At 40.4% G+C, this 16571-nt stretch overlaps 1 protein-coding gene across 1 annotated transcript; it reads right to left on the minus strand.

Annotated features, from left to right (window-relative positions):
* Positions 1-1157: 1157 nt before the first annotated feature.
* Positions 1158-16204, minus strand: LOC133985267 (pituitary adenylate cyclase-activating polypeptide type I receptor-like). The gene is made up of 14 exons (XM_062424865.1): positions 16177-16204; positions 14503-14672; positions 13499-13601; positions 11215-11334; positions 10005-10108; positions 9254-9351; positions 7725-7857; positions 6740-6893; positions 6564-6624; positions 5327-5396; positions 4908-4999; positions 4456-4585; positions 3607-3648; positions 1158-1565 (listed from the first exon to the last, which is right to left on the minus strand). The coding sequence occupies exons 1-14, from the start codon at positions 16202-16204 to the stop codon at positions 1158-1160; spliced, it is 1713 nt and encodes a 570-aa protein (XP_062280849.1).
* Positions 16205-16571: the final 367 nt, after the last annotated feature.

Consider the following 16571-nt stretch of genomic DNA (forward strand, 5'->3'; position numbering starts at 1 on the left):
GTGTTTCATCGCCTGAAAATGAGAATCATCCTGTTTTCATTACTTTAGAATGAGTCCTTTATATCCACATGTTTCTACAGTGGTCCAGAATGGACAAATCAGAGACTGGGTTCTCCTAAATGCTTAAAAGCAGAGGGTAGTGGTATTCAGATGTTCAGGTATTTCACAGTATCGACTCATAATTAGTATCTATACATGATTTCAGAAGCACAAATCATTCATCAATACTTCATCAGTCATTATTAATATAATGGTCCAATGTTATATAACACTGGAGAACATAACGCTTTCAATCAGTGATATTAAATTTGAATGAACAGTATTTTTGAAGGGTGGTTTTTTTGACATTTTTTGTCAAATACTCAACAGAAATCTGCAAAAAGATTTCAGTTTTTGTATAATCTTGGTCACATTAGGAAAAGTCAAATTTCTGGCTAAAATTAAAGTCTTTAAGGTGTTTTTTCTTCCTCTCTCAATGTAAAAATGGGTCAATTTAGACCCTGAACAGTATGTAAGGGTAAAACTAAAAACCTACTTACATCCTATCAGACTCAAACTTAGCTTTATGGCACTTATTCACCTTGTTCTCTTCTGACTAAATCCCTGCTTATGTTGTATAAACTTTCAGATGCTTTGGATAAAAATCATCTACTAAATAAAATTATAACTGTAATCTGCAACCTCACCACTAGATGTCACTAAATCCCACACACTGGTCCTTTTTAAGGTATTTACATTAGATGCCCAGTCTGAAGATGAAGTCATATCATATGGCACAGCAGCTGTGATGTCTGTATTCAAAAGAGGAATACAGCATATCTTCATAGTCTAATATACATTTTGAGATAAGGGAGAAACTTGAGGACAAATGTAAAAACTTCTCTTCCTCAGACAGACTGGAATGATCACGTTCGAGGGCACACGGAGCTCTCCTAGCTGCAGTATTAAAACTGGTCCTTCTGTGCTACACGGCTGATACTGTAGCACCAGATTTTTAACTTTTAACACTAATACGATATATACAAATACTTCTTCTGTATGTTTCAGTCCAGATATACACGAGACACACACTGGACTCCATAATCATGCCCTTTTTCACTCCATTATTTGGTGTCTGACATTCAGGTTCAGTTGTGTTTTCGGGGGTTAAAAGAGGATCAGACTAGAGGCTGTTCTGGATCGGTGGAGTTGAGTTGGGTTTCCATCATGGTTTCTTCCGGGTAAGGGTTCGGGTACGGGTTAAAGAAAGGGTTGGTGAGGCTGGTCATTGGGACGAGGGTTGGCGTTGTTGGTTTGGCGGCGTTGGGTCCAGAGGTGGTGGTGGTGTTGGCGTTGCTGGATGCGTCGTCCCCGGCGACGTGGTTCAGGTTGCTGGGTTCTCCGCCTGCAGGCTGGACATGCGGATCTGCGAGCTGCTCTTGCTGAGGATGGACAGTTGCGTGCCCCCGTTCACCCCACTGCTCGCCAGCGACGGGTGCCGGTGCTTCAGGTCCACAGCAAAGTACCTGTTCACCGTCCAGCTGCGCCATTTCCTCTTGATCTCCGATTGCACCTTGAGGGAGATACTTCACAAGGTCATTATTAATGGACCTCGCTGGAAAGAGACAAGCTCACTGTCCCTCAGTCTCACTCTAACTCTGTCTGCTACTTAAAGGACAAGTTCACAGTTTTTCAAGTCAAGTCTTAAAACAGTCAGGTGATCAAAATGAACATTATAACAGGTTTTTCTTTGCTGTAATCACCGTATTGGGGAGTAAATAGTTATATGTAACAGCATTATGTAGTTTAATTACACAATAAATGTAACTGTAATCTATTAAATTACAGTTACTGATGAAATTGTTGATGATTACAAAGGAGGTTACATCTGAAGTCAGACCTTTAAGATTTTACTCAGGAGGATTTTTTCCTAATTTTTTAATATTTAACATGTTACTGAATACATATATTGCTGTTTTTAATTCTTTGAAATCAATATTTTTTGTATATTTAGTAAATAAATCATGATGTGGGCTTATTTGGAGCACACATGAGCTTAAATGGAGTCACAGTACCAATTAAACCCACTTTATTCATCAAATATCTTTATTTTATATTCCAAAATCTACATGAACTAATGAATACATTTTCAAATGAGAGATAAATGTTGCTTTATAAGAAATGATCTCCCTTATAAATCATGTCAGTATCCATGAAAAACAACTGGACTTAGATTTTGGTGCTTAATGGGAACATTTACCCTAACAGCTGATCTTAGGTCTTAGGAAGGAAGGAAGGAAGGACAGATGGATGGAAGGAAGGAAGGACGGAAGGAAGGAAAGAAGGGAGGAAGGACTGAAGGAAGGAAAGAAGGAAAGAACGTAGGAAGGAAGAAAGGGAGGAAGGAATGAAGAAAGGACGGAAGGAAGGAAGGAAGGACAGATGGAGGGAACATTTACCCTAACAGCTGAAAACATTGGTTAGAAAATTAGAAAAGTCATCAAATGTAATAAGTTACATTACTTTGATTAAGTAATTGAAACAGTTACATTACTTATTACATGTTAAATAGAGTAACTAGTAATCTGTAACCTTCCCAACCCTGCCTGTTCATACTGACTATTAAAAAATCCCAAATGCACTTAAAAATGTAAGTGATGGGGAAATAAAGTAGTAGTCCCTCCTTCTGTGCAAAAATATGACGCTTCAGCCGTCCAAATGAGTCAAATCAAGTAGATGAAATATAAAATATTCACTTGATTTGACTAACCTCGACAGCTGAAGCCTGATATTTTTGCACAGGAGGAGGGACTACTTTAGTTCCCCATCACTTACATTTTTAAGTGCATCTTTTAATAGTCAGTATAAACAGGCAGGGTTGGGAAGGTTACTTTGGAAGAGAGGAGACCCCCATCACTTTTATTATGAGTGTATTATGAGTGGTCAGCATGAACAGGAGAAATGATTACAGCAAGAAAAACCTGTTTCAATGTTCATATGTACAACTGACTATTCATTTAAGACAGACTTAAACAATTGTGAAACCCTGAAGGCTCATTGTTTTCAGTTTTTGCTGTTTTTTTATTGAGAAATACGATTTTTTCCCACATTTGTTACACATTGTGCTTCCCTACACAACCAAAATATATTGCGTTTCCTGCCTTAAGAAGACGCTGAGCTCAGAAAATGCTTTCAAGTATTAGATAATGAAAAGATAAATGGTGAGAAAAATGCAAATTAGCTTCTAATTATGTGCCAGACTCCCTCTGAGTAAGTAAATAACTGTGAAAACACAGAAGAGTCATAAGTGCTCTTTACCCAGCCGACTTCAGAGAGAGAAGACTGCATCACACTGACTGATTTACAACCTTTAATAGTGCAAATAGACTAACAGGGAGGATTTGCACTTGTTTTGCAATAATCAGAATGAATAAATTGGCAAACTGAAAATAATGAGCCTCACTTGTATCGTACAATAATTACACAATTAAAGTTTCAGATCAATTTATTTACATCTCAAAGCTAATCTACTCCTACAGATAAATGCTGATTCTGTTTTCATTCAAATTGTGCATTCAGTAAAAAAATTATGTGATAGTGTGAGTAAATATTTTAAAGGAGGTTTACCTCTCCATTCAAGAAGCAGTAGAGGACGGCCACCACGAAGCCCTGAAAGGTGACAGAGGGTCCGAGCGTTAGACAAAAAACAACCTGAAACCATTTCTAACACATGAATACAAAACATCCAGAAGTGCAAGTGAGGATTTGTTTTAATGATTTACTTCAGATCCATTAAACATGTGAGGTATAATCTGTCTTGTCTTGTAAAATGTATATTTAATGACACCCTAACCATAGAAAAGTCTCATTATATGACTAATGTTAGAGCTTTTTTGGGACTCGGGTTCTTAAGGTGAGGTACAAGTCAAGTATGGAGTCATCAGGGCTTCATGCAAACAGTTATTTAAATGTTGCATGAGGTATTATCTTCACTTCATCCAGCCTGACCCCCCCATTAAAAATGTTCTAGATCCGCTTCTGTCAGGACTTAATATTACTACTACTACTGTATGCCATACTGGGAAATTACCCTGATATGGAAATAAACGGTTTGGGCATCAAAACTCTATTATTTATTATTATTGAGAGTCTAGATCTGTATTTTTTATAGACCGTTTCTTACTTTTTACATGTTCTTTACATATGCAGCCCCTGCAAGTCATCAAATGTAAATTAAAAATGTCTTTGCGAGTCTTTCAGGTCTGGATGCTGACTATTAAAATGACACATTTAAGCATTTTCAGTCCAAAGCTGCATGTTTTGTTTTTAGAGTTTCAGGATTTGATCAAAACTTAAAGACTTGAAAGCAAAAAACCTTTAAATCAAGTCTAATATTATACGTATTTCTCCTTTACTGGCAGTCTAGTTGCATTTTTGCAGTTTGTAAGATTTCTCTTTGATGGAGAATTGGGTCACCTGGAAAGATCCGAGGCCGAGCTCGAACACCAGACGCTCTCTCTTGCTGACGTTCTCGGGCGAGAAGGCAAACACGGTGTAGTGGATCCCGAACAGAGGAATCAGCAGCAGAGTGGAGCGAGCCAACCTCCTGATGATAGTAATAATAATAAGACTCATATTAATATATTTATCTATTTTACAATACAAATACAATAAAACTAAGAAGAAAAAGAAAATAAACAAACTGTAATATTTCAGTAAGATTAATAAAATATGCAAGCCAGAAAGACTTTAAGTGATTTATTTTAAGGCAAAATTAAAAAGGTAGATGTTTAAGATCTTTACCAGCAGCCTGCTAAACAATTTGGGGCCATAATAATAATAATAATATTGACAATATTCTGTCTCAAAACATTTATGTACACTTTTTATAATCTCAGGCAGCAAAGATACAGCTGACTTTTACTTACAGGTAAATACTGGATTCATTTCCTCCGATATCTGGAGACTGTAACTTCTGGACGAGGATGACGATTATACCAATGAAGAGCACAAAGTTGATCTGTAGAAAAAAAAAGGCAATGAAAGAAAAAGAAAGTCATCACAAATGAACAACAAATCTCTGTAAAAGGCAAGGCTTTATTTATATATAGCGCATTTCACACACAATGGCAACTCAATGTGCTTTACATAAAACAAACATTTAACAGTAAGAATTGGAAACACAAAAAAACATAAAAACATGCAATTTAAGAAATTAAAATGAAACCCAATAATAGTAAAAATATTAAAACATACAATTATAAAAACAAAGTACAGAAAAATAGAAAGCGAGAGAAATAAAAGAAGCATTGCTCATTCATTCTCAAACAGACAACAGATAACGCACCATAATGGAAGCCAGCACCGGTCCCTTGATCACCCACCAGATGGCAGCGTTGTCATTCGTGTCCCAACAGCTGCAAGGCAAAAAAAAAAAAAGAGAAGAAATTCAGGATATGAACAGACAATCTTCCACAAGGGAATATAAATACAATTCTGCAGCTCATAAATGATAGAGATTTTAATTATGCAGCCCATACATCAATGGAGAGAGTAGACAGGAGTCCAGGATGTCTTGCATTGAAAAGGTTTATTTACTTGATCAAGGAGGAATGAATGAATGATCAGTACACGTTATGTTCTGATGCTCCCTTCAATTCTGAAGTTTCTCTCCTCCGGGGATAGACTTTAAACCACACAGATAATGCCCAAGGTTGAGCCATGCCCAAATATGGATAGATCCACCACATCTGCAATATACAGAATTTAGTCTACTGGTCTATAGACAAAACATTTCTTAGACCTCACTCAGGACCTTTGTCCTACATCCAACACTATATCAAACCTCTGACTCCAGTTACCTTTACCCCATTCAGGGAAAACAGTCAAACACATATCTGACCTCGGCTGCTATAGCAACACTATCAGAATGCCTCCTGTTTTCCCCAAAAGGAGCAGCCTCACTGCTCACCACTATCTCAAGGGGACCGTGACGTCACCCATTGGTTTGTGGACTGCTGCTTGGAAGCGAATAGTATCGGATCTGAGCAGCGCCATCTTGAAAATTTCAGGTGCATGCTGGGAAAAATAAAAACACGGATTCTACTTATATGGGCATCAGGAGGAGCATGAGGCGCCCTCCTGAACCTGTGAACCAATCAACCTGTCAATCACGATGTAGCCACGCCCTAATGCATACCCTGCTTTATCGTCACATATAAAATCAGGGAGGCCAAAATGTCCCAAATGAACATCATACTGCATTGAAGAAGGCTTTAAACTAGCGATTGAGACCATAAACACATTTTGAAAATGTTTACTGAGGTTAGAAATCAAGTGAGAAGTTGGTGAATTCTCCATTGACTTGTATAGAGACGGAAGTCCTTTTGACACCAAAACGGTCGCCCCCTGGTGGCCTTTTGATAGAATGCAGTTTTAAGTTACTTCCACGTTCGCATCATTTCAGAGGACCAGAACTCCCCGCCTGGTCTAAACCCAATATTTGGTGTGGCCTTGCTATGACCGCAAAGCCTAGTTTGACCCAGTGTATATTAGTTATGGAAAATTCCCTAACAATAACCTACCCAGTGTCATCAAAGTGCAGCCTCAGCACCGCCCAGATGGTCACACACACTGTTGGGGTTCCTGTTGTCGTCATAAAAGAAAGAAACAAAAATTAAAAATTAACAATTTCATATCAGAATCACACCCAGAAGCTCATTTAGTGTTCCTACGATGCGTTTGATGTCAGATCTCTCACCCCAGCCGATTATGATGTACCAGTAGAAGTATCTCTTTTCAGGGAAGAAGGTCTCCACCAGTAACGTGAAGAGGTAAAGACCCTCGATGAACAGCCAGAAGTAGTTGGAGAGGACGCAGTAATGGAAGAAGATCATCACCGCTCGACACTCCAGCTTCAGGGAGGAAAGAGAGAGCGACGAGAGAGAAAATTAACCTTCCTGTTGTCCTCCCAGGTCAAATTGACCCCGTCTGTTTTGACTGTTCCTTCTTTCCTCCCTTCTTTCCTTCCGTCTGTCCTTCCTCCCTCCTTCTCTCTTTCTTTCCTTCCTCTGTCTTTCCTCCCTTCCTTCTTTCCTTCCTCCATCCCCCTTTCTTCCTTCCTTCCTTACTCCCTCCCTCCTTCTGTCCTTCCCTCCTTCCTTCCTTTCCTTCCTTCCTTCATTCATCCCTCCCTACTTCTCTCTTTCTTTCCTCCCCCCTAACTTCATCCCTTCCTTCCTTCCTCCATCCCCCTTTCTTCCTTCCTTCCTTCCGTCTTTCCTCCCTCCTTCCTACCTTTTTTCCTTCTTTCCTCCCTCCTTCCTTCCTTCCTTCCTTTCCTTCCTCCTTTCCTTCCTTCCTTCCTCCCTCCCTCCCTCCCTCCCTCCCTCCCTCCCTCCCTCCTTCTCTCTTTCTTCCCTACCTTCCTCCCTCCCACCTTTCCTTCCTTCTTCCTCCCTCCCATCCTTCTTTTCTTTCCTCCCTTCCTTCTTCCCTTCCTCCTTTCCTTTCCTTCTTCCTCCCTCCCATCCTTCCTTCCTTGACTCGAGGACAACAGGAGGATTTAAGAGTGATAGAAGATGTATAGAATATTCTGCGTTGTGATCGGTACAGTAACGGGAGAATCTCCATCTTTCCGCCCGTGTGCAGGCGTGTTGGTGTTACTCACAGTGTGTATGAAGCAGTGATCGCTTTAGTGTTACTCACAGTGTGTATGAAGCAGTGATCGTTTTAGTGTTACTCACAGTGTGTATGAAGCAGTGATCGCTGTCCTCCTTGGTGTACAGCACGCCGTCTTTGATGAAGACAGAAATAGCTCTCAAGATGAACGACACAAATAGGTTCATGTGGATGAAGTTCCTGGTACAGTGCAGCTTCCTGTGGAGCGAAGCAGAAACCAAGCACGTTAAAAAACAAAGCTCAGCATGCAGGAGGAACAATAAGCTCAATTCATAAACACCTTTAACACCTCTGATTACTGAGTAGTTATAATTAGAGTATTAGTTAACACATAAAAGCTGAGGTTGCAGGAATATAATACAGAATCCACTTATAGTGAACACATCTGTCTGTCTGGGACAAATTGATCGCTTTAAGCAGATGATTATAATAATAATGATAATAATAATAATAATAACTATTGTAGTTTCATACAAGAAATGCAGCTCAAAGGTTTTTTTTTACAATTAAATAAATTACATACAAATGCTTTACATTAAAAGGGCCTAAAATGAACATAAAACAACGTTTAAAAAAGAACAAAGAAAGAAAAAAAGATAAAGAAACATTCATGTAATATAAGATGGAAGATTTTAAAAAAGCAATAATTGAAAATAGTAAAAATGGTATGTAGTAAAAGCAGCTAAGAAGTAGAATAAATAGAATATATAAAATCAAGTAAAATAAAACATTTTTTAAAATTCATTTATTTAAATATTTTCTGAATGTTTCTATTAATTTCAAATGACAACAATATAGTGTAATAATTAAAATCTGTACTGTAAATATTGTTATTAATTCACTTTAACTATCTGCTATATTATTGAATTATTATGTTGTATTACTGGGTGACACTTGTCATGTTGTCATCACTATGTAGCACGACGTATAAAATGAAATGATGACAATAAATAAAGTATTTTTAAAGGAAGTTCAGTATTGCATCAGTGTGAAGATGACTGACAGTAAAGCTGATAACAGGCTAAAGTGAAGAGGTGCGTTTTTAGCTTTTTTCTTTATAACCAGTTAGTTTCTGTATTTCTCATGTAGATTAACTTCTAATTAACATTTGACATGGATTACTGTAATAATAATGATAGTGATGATAATAATAATAACTTTATTTATATAGCGTGCTTTCCATACAATGAAGCAAAATGTATAGTTCTGACATAGAAAATGAGCAGTGTGGTTTAACCCTAATCTATCTATCTATCTATCTATCTATCTATCTATCTATCTATCTATCTATCTATCTATCTATCTATCTATCTATCTATCTATCTATCTATCTATCTATCTATCTATCTATCTATCTATCTATCTATCTATCTATCTATCTATCTATCTATCTATCTATCTATCTATCTATCTATCTATCTATCTATCCATCTATCTATCTATCTATTATGTAAAGACATGTCAATAGAAACAAAATATTATAGCACCTATACAAAAGTGTAACATTTTAAGTTTTTGTGCATTTTGGGTCACTTCATCATATTTCAAGGCAAAAGACATTTAGGGTATATTCAGTTTTTCGGGTAAATCTCACCTGAATCTGCACAGTATGACCATAGCAGTGGTGAGGGAGACCAAAGACGTGCTGTAACCCACAGTGTAAAGAGCCTTCACCGACACGAAGTACATCTTCTGTAATAGAAACACACAAATAACACTCAGTGAAGATAATGTTTAAAACTCTTCTCATTAACCCTCCTGTTGTCCTCGAGTTAAGGGAGGAAGGGAGGAGGAAGGAAGGAAGGAAAGAAGGAAGGGAGGAAGAAGGAAGGAAAGGAGGAAGGGAGGGAGGAAGGAAGGGAGGGAGGAAAGGAAAGAAAGAAGGGAGGAAGGAAGGAAGGAAGGAGGAGAAAGGAAAAGAGGAAGAAGGAGAGAAAGAAGGGAGGAAGGAAGAGAGGAAAGGAGGGAGGAAAAGAAAGAAGGAAGGGAGGAAGGTAGGAAAGAAGGAAAAGAGGAAGGGAGGAAAGAAAAGGAGGAAGGGAGGGAGGAAGGAAGGAAGGAAGGGAGAAAGGAAAAGAGGGAGGATAGAAGGAAGGAAGGAAGGAAGTAAGGAAGGAAGGAGGGAGAAAGTTAAAGAGGAAGGGAGGAAAGAAGGAAGGTAGGGAGGTAGGGGGGAGGACAGAAAGAGAGAAGGAGGAAGGGAGGAAAGAAGGAAGGAAGAAAGGAAGGAAGGAAGGAAGGAAGGAAGGGAGGAAGGAAGGAACAGTCAAAACAGACGGGGTCAATTTGACCCGGGAGGACGACACAAAGGTTAAAGCTGCAGACACACAGAGTCATTCACTGACCGGATTAGTTGTGTTTGACTCCTCGAACAGACAGGCGTCGACGTAGTGAGGAAAAGTCTCCGACCAACCGAACTCGGTGCAGTTCCGGCTCACAATCCCCATCTCTGTAGACACAGTTCAGACACTTTATTTGATTACGGCAAACACAGACGGAGGCAAACTTATTTCTAGCGCTGCAGACAGTCAGGAAGGGAAGCAGACCTTTAGAGACTCATTGCACTGAGAGCTGGAGTCAAATCCAACAAATTAAGGTTATTGCTTGCAGGAACGCTACAGTAGACCTTTGAAATATATTTGTTTTCCACCAAAAGCAATCACTCAATATGCATTAGTATTCCTAAAAGTCTTCTCAGACTTCATTGTGAATGCTTTCAACACACAAACCTAAAAATAACCCTGTGGAGAAGTGAGGACTGCACATTTTTATCTTTTTATCTTATCTTATTGTTTGGTATTTTGTTGTATTTTAATTGTCTGATTTTGCAGTCATGAGATCATTAACCCTCCTGTTGTCCTCGAATCAAGGAAGGAAGGATGGAAGGGAGGAAGAAGGAAGGGAGGGAGGGAGGGGGGAAGGAATGGAGGGAGGGATGAAGGAAGGAAGGGAGGAAGGAAGAAGGAAGGTAAGGAGGGAGGGAGGGATGATGTAGGGAGAGAGAAAGGAAAAGAGGAAGGGAGGAAGGAAGGAAAGAAGGACAGATGAAAGAGGGAAGGGAGGTAGGTAGGGGGAGGAAAAAAAGAGAGAAGGAGAGAGGGAGAAAGGAAGGAAGGGAGGAAGGAAGGAAAGAAGGACAGATGAAAGAAGGAAGGGAGCAAGGTAGGGGGAGGAAAGAAAGAGAGAAGGAGAAAGGGAGGAAGGAAGGAAAGGAAGGAAGGGAGGAAGGAAGGGAGGAAGGAAGGAAGGAAGGAAGGAAGGAAGGAAGGAAGGAAGGAAGGAAGGAAGGAAGGAAGGAAGGAGGAAAGTAATAAGTATAATAAGTAGTATATAAAAATCTGCATCAGCTGCACAAAATTAAAATAATAATGCACTTTATTTACATTTGTATATACAGTGGGTCACATTAGGAAAAGTCTGGTTAAAGAAATGTGTATAGGGTGTTTTTACTGCTGTCAAATGTAATAAATGGATCAAATTTGAGCCTTAACAGTATGTAAGCGTTAAACAAGCCTCCTCCAAAATGTCGATGAATCATTAAAACAATTAACTGACCAAATTCTTCTTCTGCCATGAACTGAAGTGACGTGAAGAGTTCGGGACAGTTCATCTCGACCACCTCACCGAACTTGGCGGGTTCCCAACATGTCAGGTTGTCCCACATCCACGGACACCCTGAGGACACAACAGGGACACAGATAACATGTTCAATTTTGGGATAACAGATCAATCTGTGACTCATTTATCATTAACTTAAAAATCACAGATCTTTAAAATACTCTTCTGGATTCTGAAATGTGAGTCTTCAATATGAGTTAGATGGAAGAATCTTTTCTTTTTTAATACTAAAAATCTAATTATTGGCAATTACATCAAGCTGCTCAGCCTGTGTTTTGGTGTTTGCTACTGTGGATGTTTATTGTTGATGGAAATATATAAAATCATCAATTCCTGCCAACAAATAAAGACATAAACAAAGGAAAAAGAGTAGAGACCACAAAGTCTTAGAAAAGGGAAATCAGAGAGAAGTCAAACAAAGATTTTTTATGTATTTAAGTTTGATTATTATTCACTATTTTAATTAGGGCTGATCAATACATCAATATTATATCGATATTGTGATATTTTATAGATATCGTCTTGGATAGTGAATATTGTAATATATCATTATAAGGCATCATAAGTGTTGTGTTTTCCTGCTTTTAAAGGCTGATATGCATCCAACATTATAACAGTATATGCCATACATGACCAAAACATAAAAAGCATGGTACTGTACTTCCTGAAAACTAACAGCAGCCATTATTTACCTCAACTGCAGAGGGTACCAGGCCTTTATTGGAAACATGCTTATATCAGGGAGAGGCCCTTATTTCTAATTCCCTCTGTCTGATGAGGATATTTGCTCATATTTTAATACTTCATTGTTTTCTGCTCTGTTCAATTTTTATTTGTTTTAGTATTACCTGTAATAAACTACACTTTGATGCAAGCATGTAGTACTAGCCATCAGGTAAAGCAGGAAAACTCCCACTTTTTAGGGTTTATGGGCTTTTTTTGGGGCTTTCATACTGCCTCTTATGTCTTATGGTGACAGTGAAGGAGAGTTTAACCTTCGTGTCGTCCTCCCGGGTCAAATTGACCCCGTCTGTTTTGACTGTTCCTTCTTTCCTCCCTTCCTTCCTTCCTTTTCTCTCTTTCCTTCCTCTCTCTTTCCTCCCTTCTTTCCTTCCTCCATCGCCCTTTCTTCCTTCCTTCTGTCCTTCCTTCCTCCCTCCCTCCTTCTTTCCTCCCTTCCTTCCTTCCTTCCTTCCTTCCTTCCTTCCTTCCGTCTGTCCTTCCTCCCTCCCTTGTTCTCTCTTTCTTTCCTTCCTCTCTCTTTCCTCCCTTCCTTCTTCCCTCCCTCCCTCCCTTTCCTTCTTTCCTTCCTTCCTTTCCTTCCTTCTTCCTTCCTCCATCCCCCTTCCTCCCTCCCTCCTTCCTTTCCTCCCTTCCTTCCTTGACTCTAGGACAACAGGAAGGTTAACAGAGAGCCCCAAGTCGCCAAGTCCCACCATCCTGTGCTGTGATTGGTTAATACTTGTTACTTTGACATGTGGCTATGTGTATCTTTCCAACCTCACGACTCTCAAGAGCTTAAGACCACGAGTGTGTGTGTTGGGACGGACCCAGTGTTTCTAGTTCTGCACTCCAAACCCAAACATACTCTAAACAAGTGTTAAAGAGGGAGAATTGGCACCAAAGCTTCTCACAGTCTACCAAACACACACACACTCCCACCCTTCCTTCATTCATCATCTAATCAGCCAGAGAGTTGCATGTCAGTCACTGTCTCACTGATCAACTTTCATTTTAAGGATCACCATCATGAGGAAGCTGCCAATTAAAGGCTCTGACTGGAAATAGACGCCCAGAGAGAAACCTCAGAATTCATTTGCTTTGCTGAATGTCTGTGTTGGCCCTGCTTCTCGTTGTTTTCTAACACACACACACGCACACACACACACACACACACACACACACACACACACGCACACACACACACACACACACACACACAAGCAAACTGTGCCTTTCTAATCATCCCTCGTTGCAGAGAAGCAGGTCAGAGTCAACTACAATTTGTAGAATTACCTTCTGCTCATTAGTAGGAAACCCCTGAAGATGTTATTGTTATTAATTTCTGTGTTTTTTGGTTTTTTTTATTATAAATTAATTAGCTCTTGTTTAAAAAACTGTTATGACATATACTGTACAAGATAGTGTTTAGTATGGAGGGGAGGTGGAGGGGTGGGTGGAAGGTTAAAGGCTAAATAAACACACACTCATAATAACCTACCATAGTCTAGATCGTTCCCAGGATCGTCCGAGGCGATCATCTCCATGCATTTCTCCTGCTCTCTCTTGATCACGCAATTAATCGGGACCTGCTGGACTGAAACCTGCGAGACAAATGGACACGCACACACACACACATGCAAGCACACACACACACACACACACACACACACACAGGAACACACACACAGACACACACAGAAAAAAACACGCACACACACACACACACACACACACACGCACAGACAAACACACAGAAAAACACACACACACGCACACACACACCCACAAACACACAGAAAAAACACACACACACACAGAAAAAAACACACGCACAGGCACACACACACACACACAAACACAGAAAAAAAACCACACACACACAGAAAAAAAACCACACACACACACACATGCACACACACACACAGAAAAACACACACACACGCACACACACACACCCACACACACACACACACACACACACACACAAACACACACACACACACACACACACACACAGAAACACGCAGAAAAAAACAACACACACACACACACACACACACACACAGACAAACACACACACACACACACACAGACAAAACACACACACAGACAAACACACACATACACACACACACACACACACACAGGAACGCACGGGGGACAGAGAAAAAGAGAGAGTCAAGTGGCTGAAGATGACATCAGAGCAGAGAGATAAAATGGAGGAGGCTTCTTCATTAGCTTCACCGTGCAGTTCACACCACAGTGTGGGAGAGGTCTCAGCTCTGGGATCCGTTGTTTAAACACTCAACCAATTAAACAAACCATTTCAGAGCTGCTGGCACTCTCCCCATGCTAACTGACCCAGAGGAGGGGGGGGGGATTCGGATGAAAACAACGCAGGAAAAAAGGGCTTTCAGACGTGCACTTTTCACACTGGACCGTGCCAGGCGTTACTGCCATCTGTTAAACACCGCGGACAGGCACACAGAGAGGACTGTTTACACTTGAACTCTCCGGTAGATTCAACACAATCGAAGGCCAGAGATCACTATGACAGGCCGGGAGAGTCGGAGCTATGCGACTCCAGACGGTGGAGGTCAGGTCCAGAGGCGCCATCTTCTTCTTCTTCTTCACGGCCCCTCTGAGAGCTGCACAATGCTGCTGGGCCGACGCTGAGTTACAGAAGGAAAAGGGGGGGAGATGAAGAGATGGAGGGGGGGGGGGTTTGCTGAAGAGCATTTTGCGCCTCCGTGCTGGCGTCAGTCTAGGAGACACTGCGTCACAGCTTCATGGGAGGTGAAGCTAGGGAGCACTTGAACGTTTTATCCGCTGACGTCAACAAAGGAGCGCTGAGGATTTACCAGATTCAAATTGAGACATGATGGGGGTTTTTTTGGAGCTCATTGACTGGAACAAGTGTCGACACATTCACCGTATCCGCCGCTGAAAAGCTGCCGGATGATTTATGGGCCGTTATTGCAACATTACCGCAGCGGAAGAGTCGAGCCGAACACACTGACGGTGAAAGCACTCATATTTGGATTGATGAGCCAATGTGAAGTTATGTGAATGTGGCTGTTAGTCAGTCTCACAGCTCGATACGTGTTGGACACATTATTGGGTTTTTGGAAGACAGAAATATATCATAACGTTTCACTTCCTGTGGCGGACCCTCCTATTTGTCTTCATATGATTTATAAACATATTATCATCATTTAACAAGCTCATAATTCTTGAGATACTAATAAAATTAACTATTTTACAACCTGAACTGAAGCATCAAAGTGAATTTTTTCTTTTTTAACCTTTATGTCGTCATCCCGGGTCAAATTGACCTCCGTCTGGTTTTCCTTCCGTCTGTCCTCCCTCCCTCCTTCTCTTTTTCTTTCCTTCCTCTCTTTCCTCCCTTCCTTCTTTCCTTCCTCTATCCCCCTTTCTTCCTTCCTTCTGTCTTCCCTCCCTCCCTTCCTCCCTCCTTTCCTTCCTTCCTTCCCTCGTTCCTCCATACCTCCCTCCTTTCCTTCCTTCTTCTTTCCTTCCCTCCTTCCTTCTTCCTCCCTTCCTTCCTCCCTTCCTTCCTTCTTCCTCCCTTCTTTCCTTCCTTCCCTCCTTCCTTCTTCCTCCCTTCCTTCCTCCCTCCTTTCCTTCCTTCTTCCTACCTTCCTTCCTTCCCTCCTTTCTTCTTCCTCCCTTCCTTCCTTCCTCCCTCCTTTCCTTCATTCTTCCTTCCCTCCTTCTTTCTTCCTACCTTCCTTCTTCCTCCCTTCTTTCCTTGACTCGAGGACAACAGGAGGGTTAAGGCCAGGAAATCTTTGAAGACTGAATTTAATCTTAGAAAAAAAGTCTTGTGGTTTATTTTAGCACGTTGTTTCCACAGCTGATGTTTTATCTAATCACATATTTGTTGGTGAAAGTTGCACAAAAGTAATATAAAGCTCCTTTTCTTACACTGCAACAGGTTTTAAAAGTGAGAAACTGCTGTAATAATGGCAGCTTGTTACTTTGCAACACCAGTGCACCACAGACCAATTATAGGTAGTAAATGTTTCCTTATGTTTGGTTGGTTGCTCTTTCTGGGTGTTGCACATCTATTGAAACCTGACTATTATTGTGCATGCTGATTCAGGTCAAAGGTCATGTGATGCTTGTGTGATACTGTTATAGAAGGATCCTCACATCTGGTGGAGTCAAACAACGGAGACATATTTACTATATGTTTACATTGAGACACACACACATAGACACAGTATATAGACACTCAGGACTTTATAAGGGTGAACTCTCCTCTGACTATCTAGGCAGTGTTTTGTCCGTCATGCATGAATGAAATCAGCCAAAATCGAGAATTGGCTTGTTTGTCTTTAATTCTCCACCTCTCTGTCACCCTTTCATGAACTTTGGTGAACATGGTAGCTTAAGAAAAACGTATATCCTAAAGAATTACATTTATAGTACTTACTGAAGCATATTTAAGGTAGGCTACATTAAAGATCAGGAAAGGGTGTAATATTGGAATTACCGCAGATACAACTTGTTAAAAGCTTTATCATCCAAGTTATAAAGATAAAGAT

Source organism: Scomber scombrus, chromosome 8 (assembly GCF_963691925.1).
Source record: "Scomber scombrus chromosome 8, fScoSco1.1, whole genome shotgun sequence".
In the NCBI taxonomy this organism is placed as follows: domain Eukaryota; kingdom Metazoa; phylum Chordata; class Actinopteri; order Scombriformes; family Scombridae; genus Scomber; species Scomber scombrus.

Bases quoted from the DNA above. Each gene is read 5' to 3' on its own strand.
- LOC133985267 (XM_062424865.1), bottom strand. From the start codon at position 16,204: ATGTCTCCGTTGTTTGACTCCACCAGAT. The intron at 6,894-7,724 runs GTGAGTAACACT...TCCTCCCTGAAG, and splicing joins ATCACTGCTTCATACACACT to CTGGAGTGTCGAGCGGTGAT. The intron at 5,000-5,326 runs GTGCGTTATCTG...TTTTTTCTACAG, and splicing joins CGGTGCTGGCTTCCATTATG to ATCAACTTTGTGCTCTTCAT.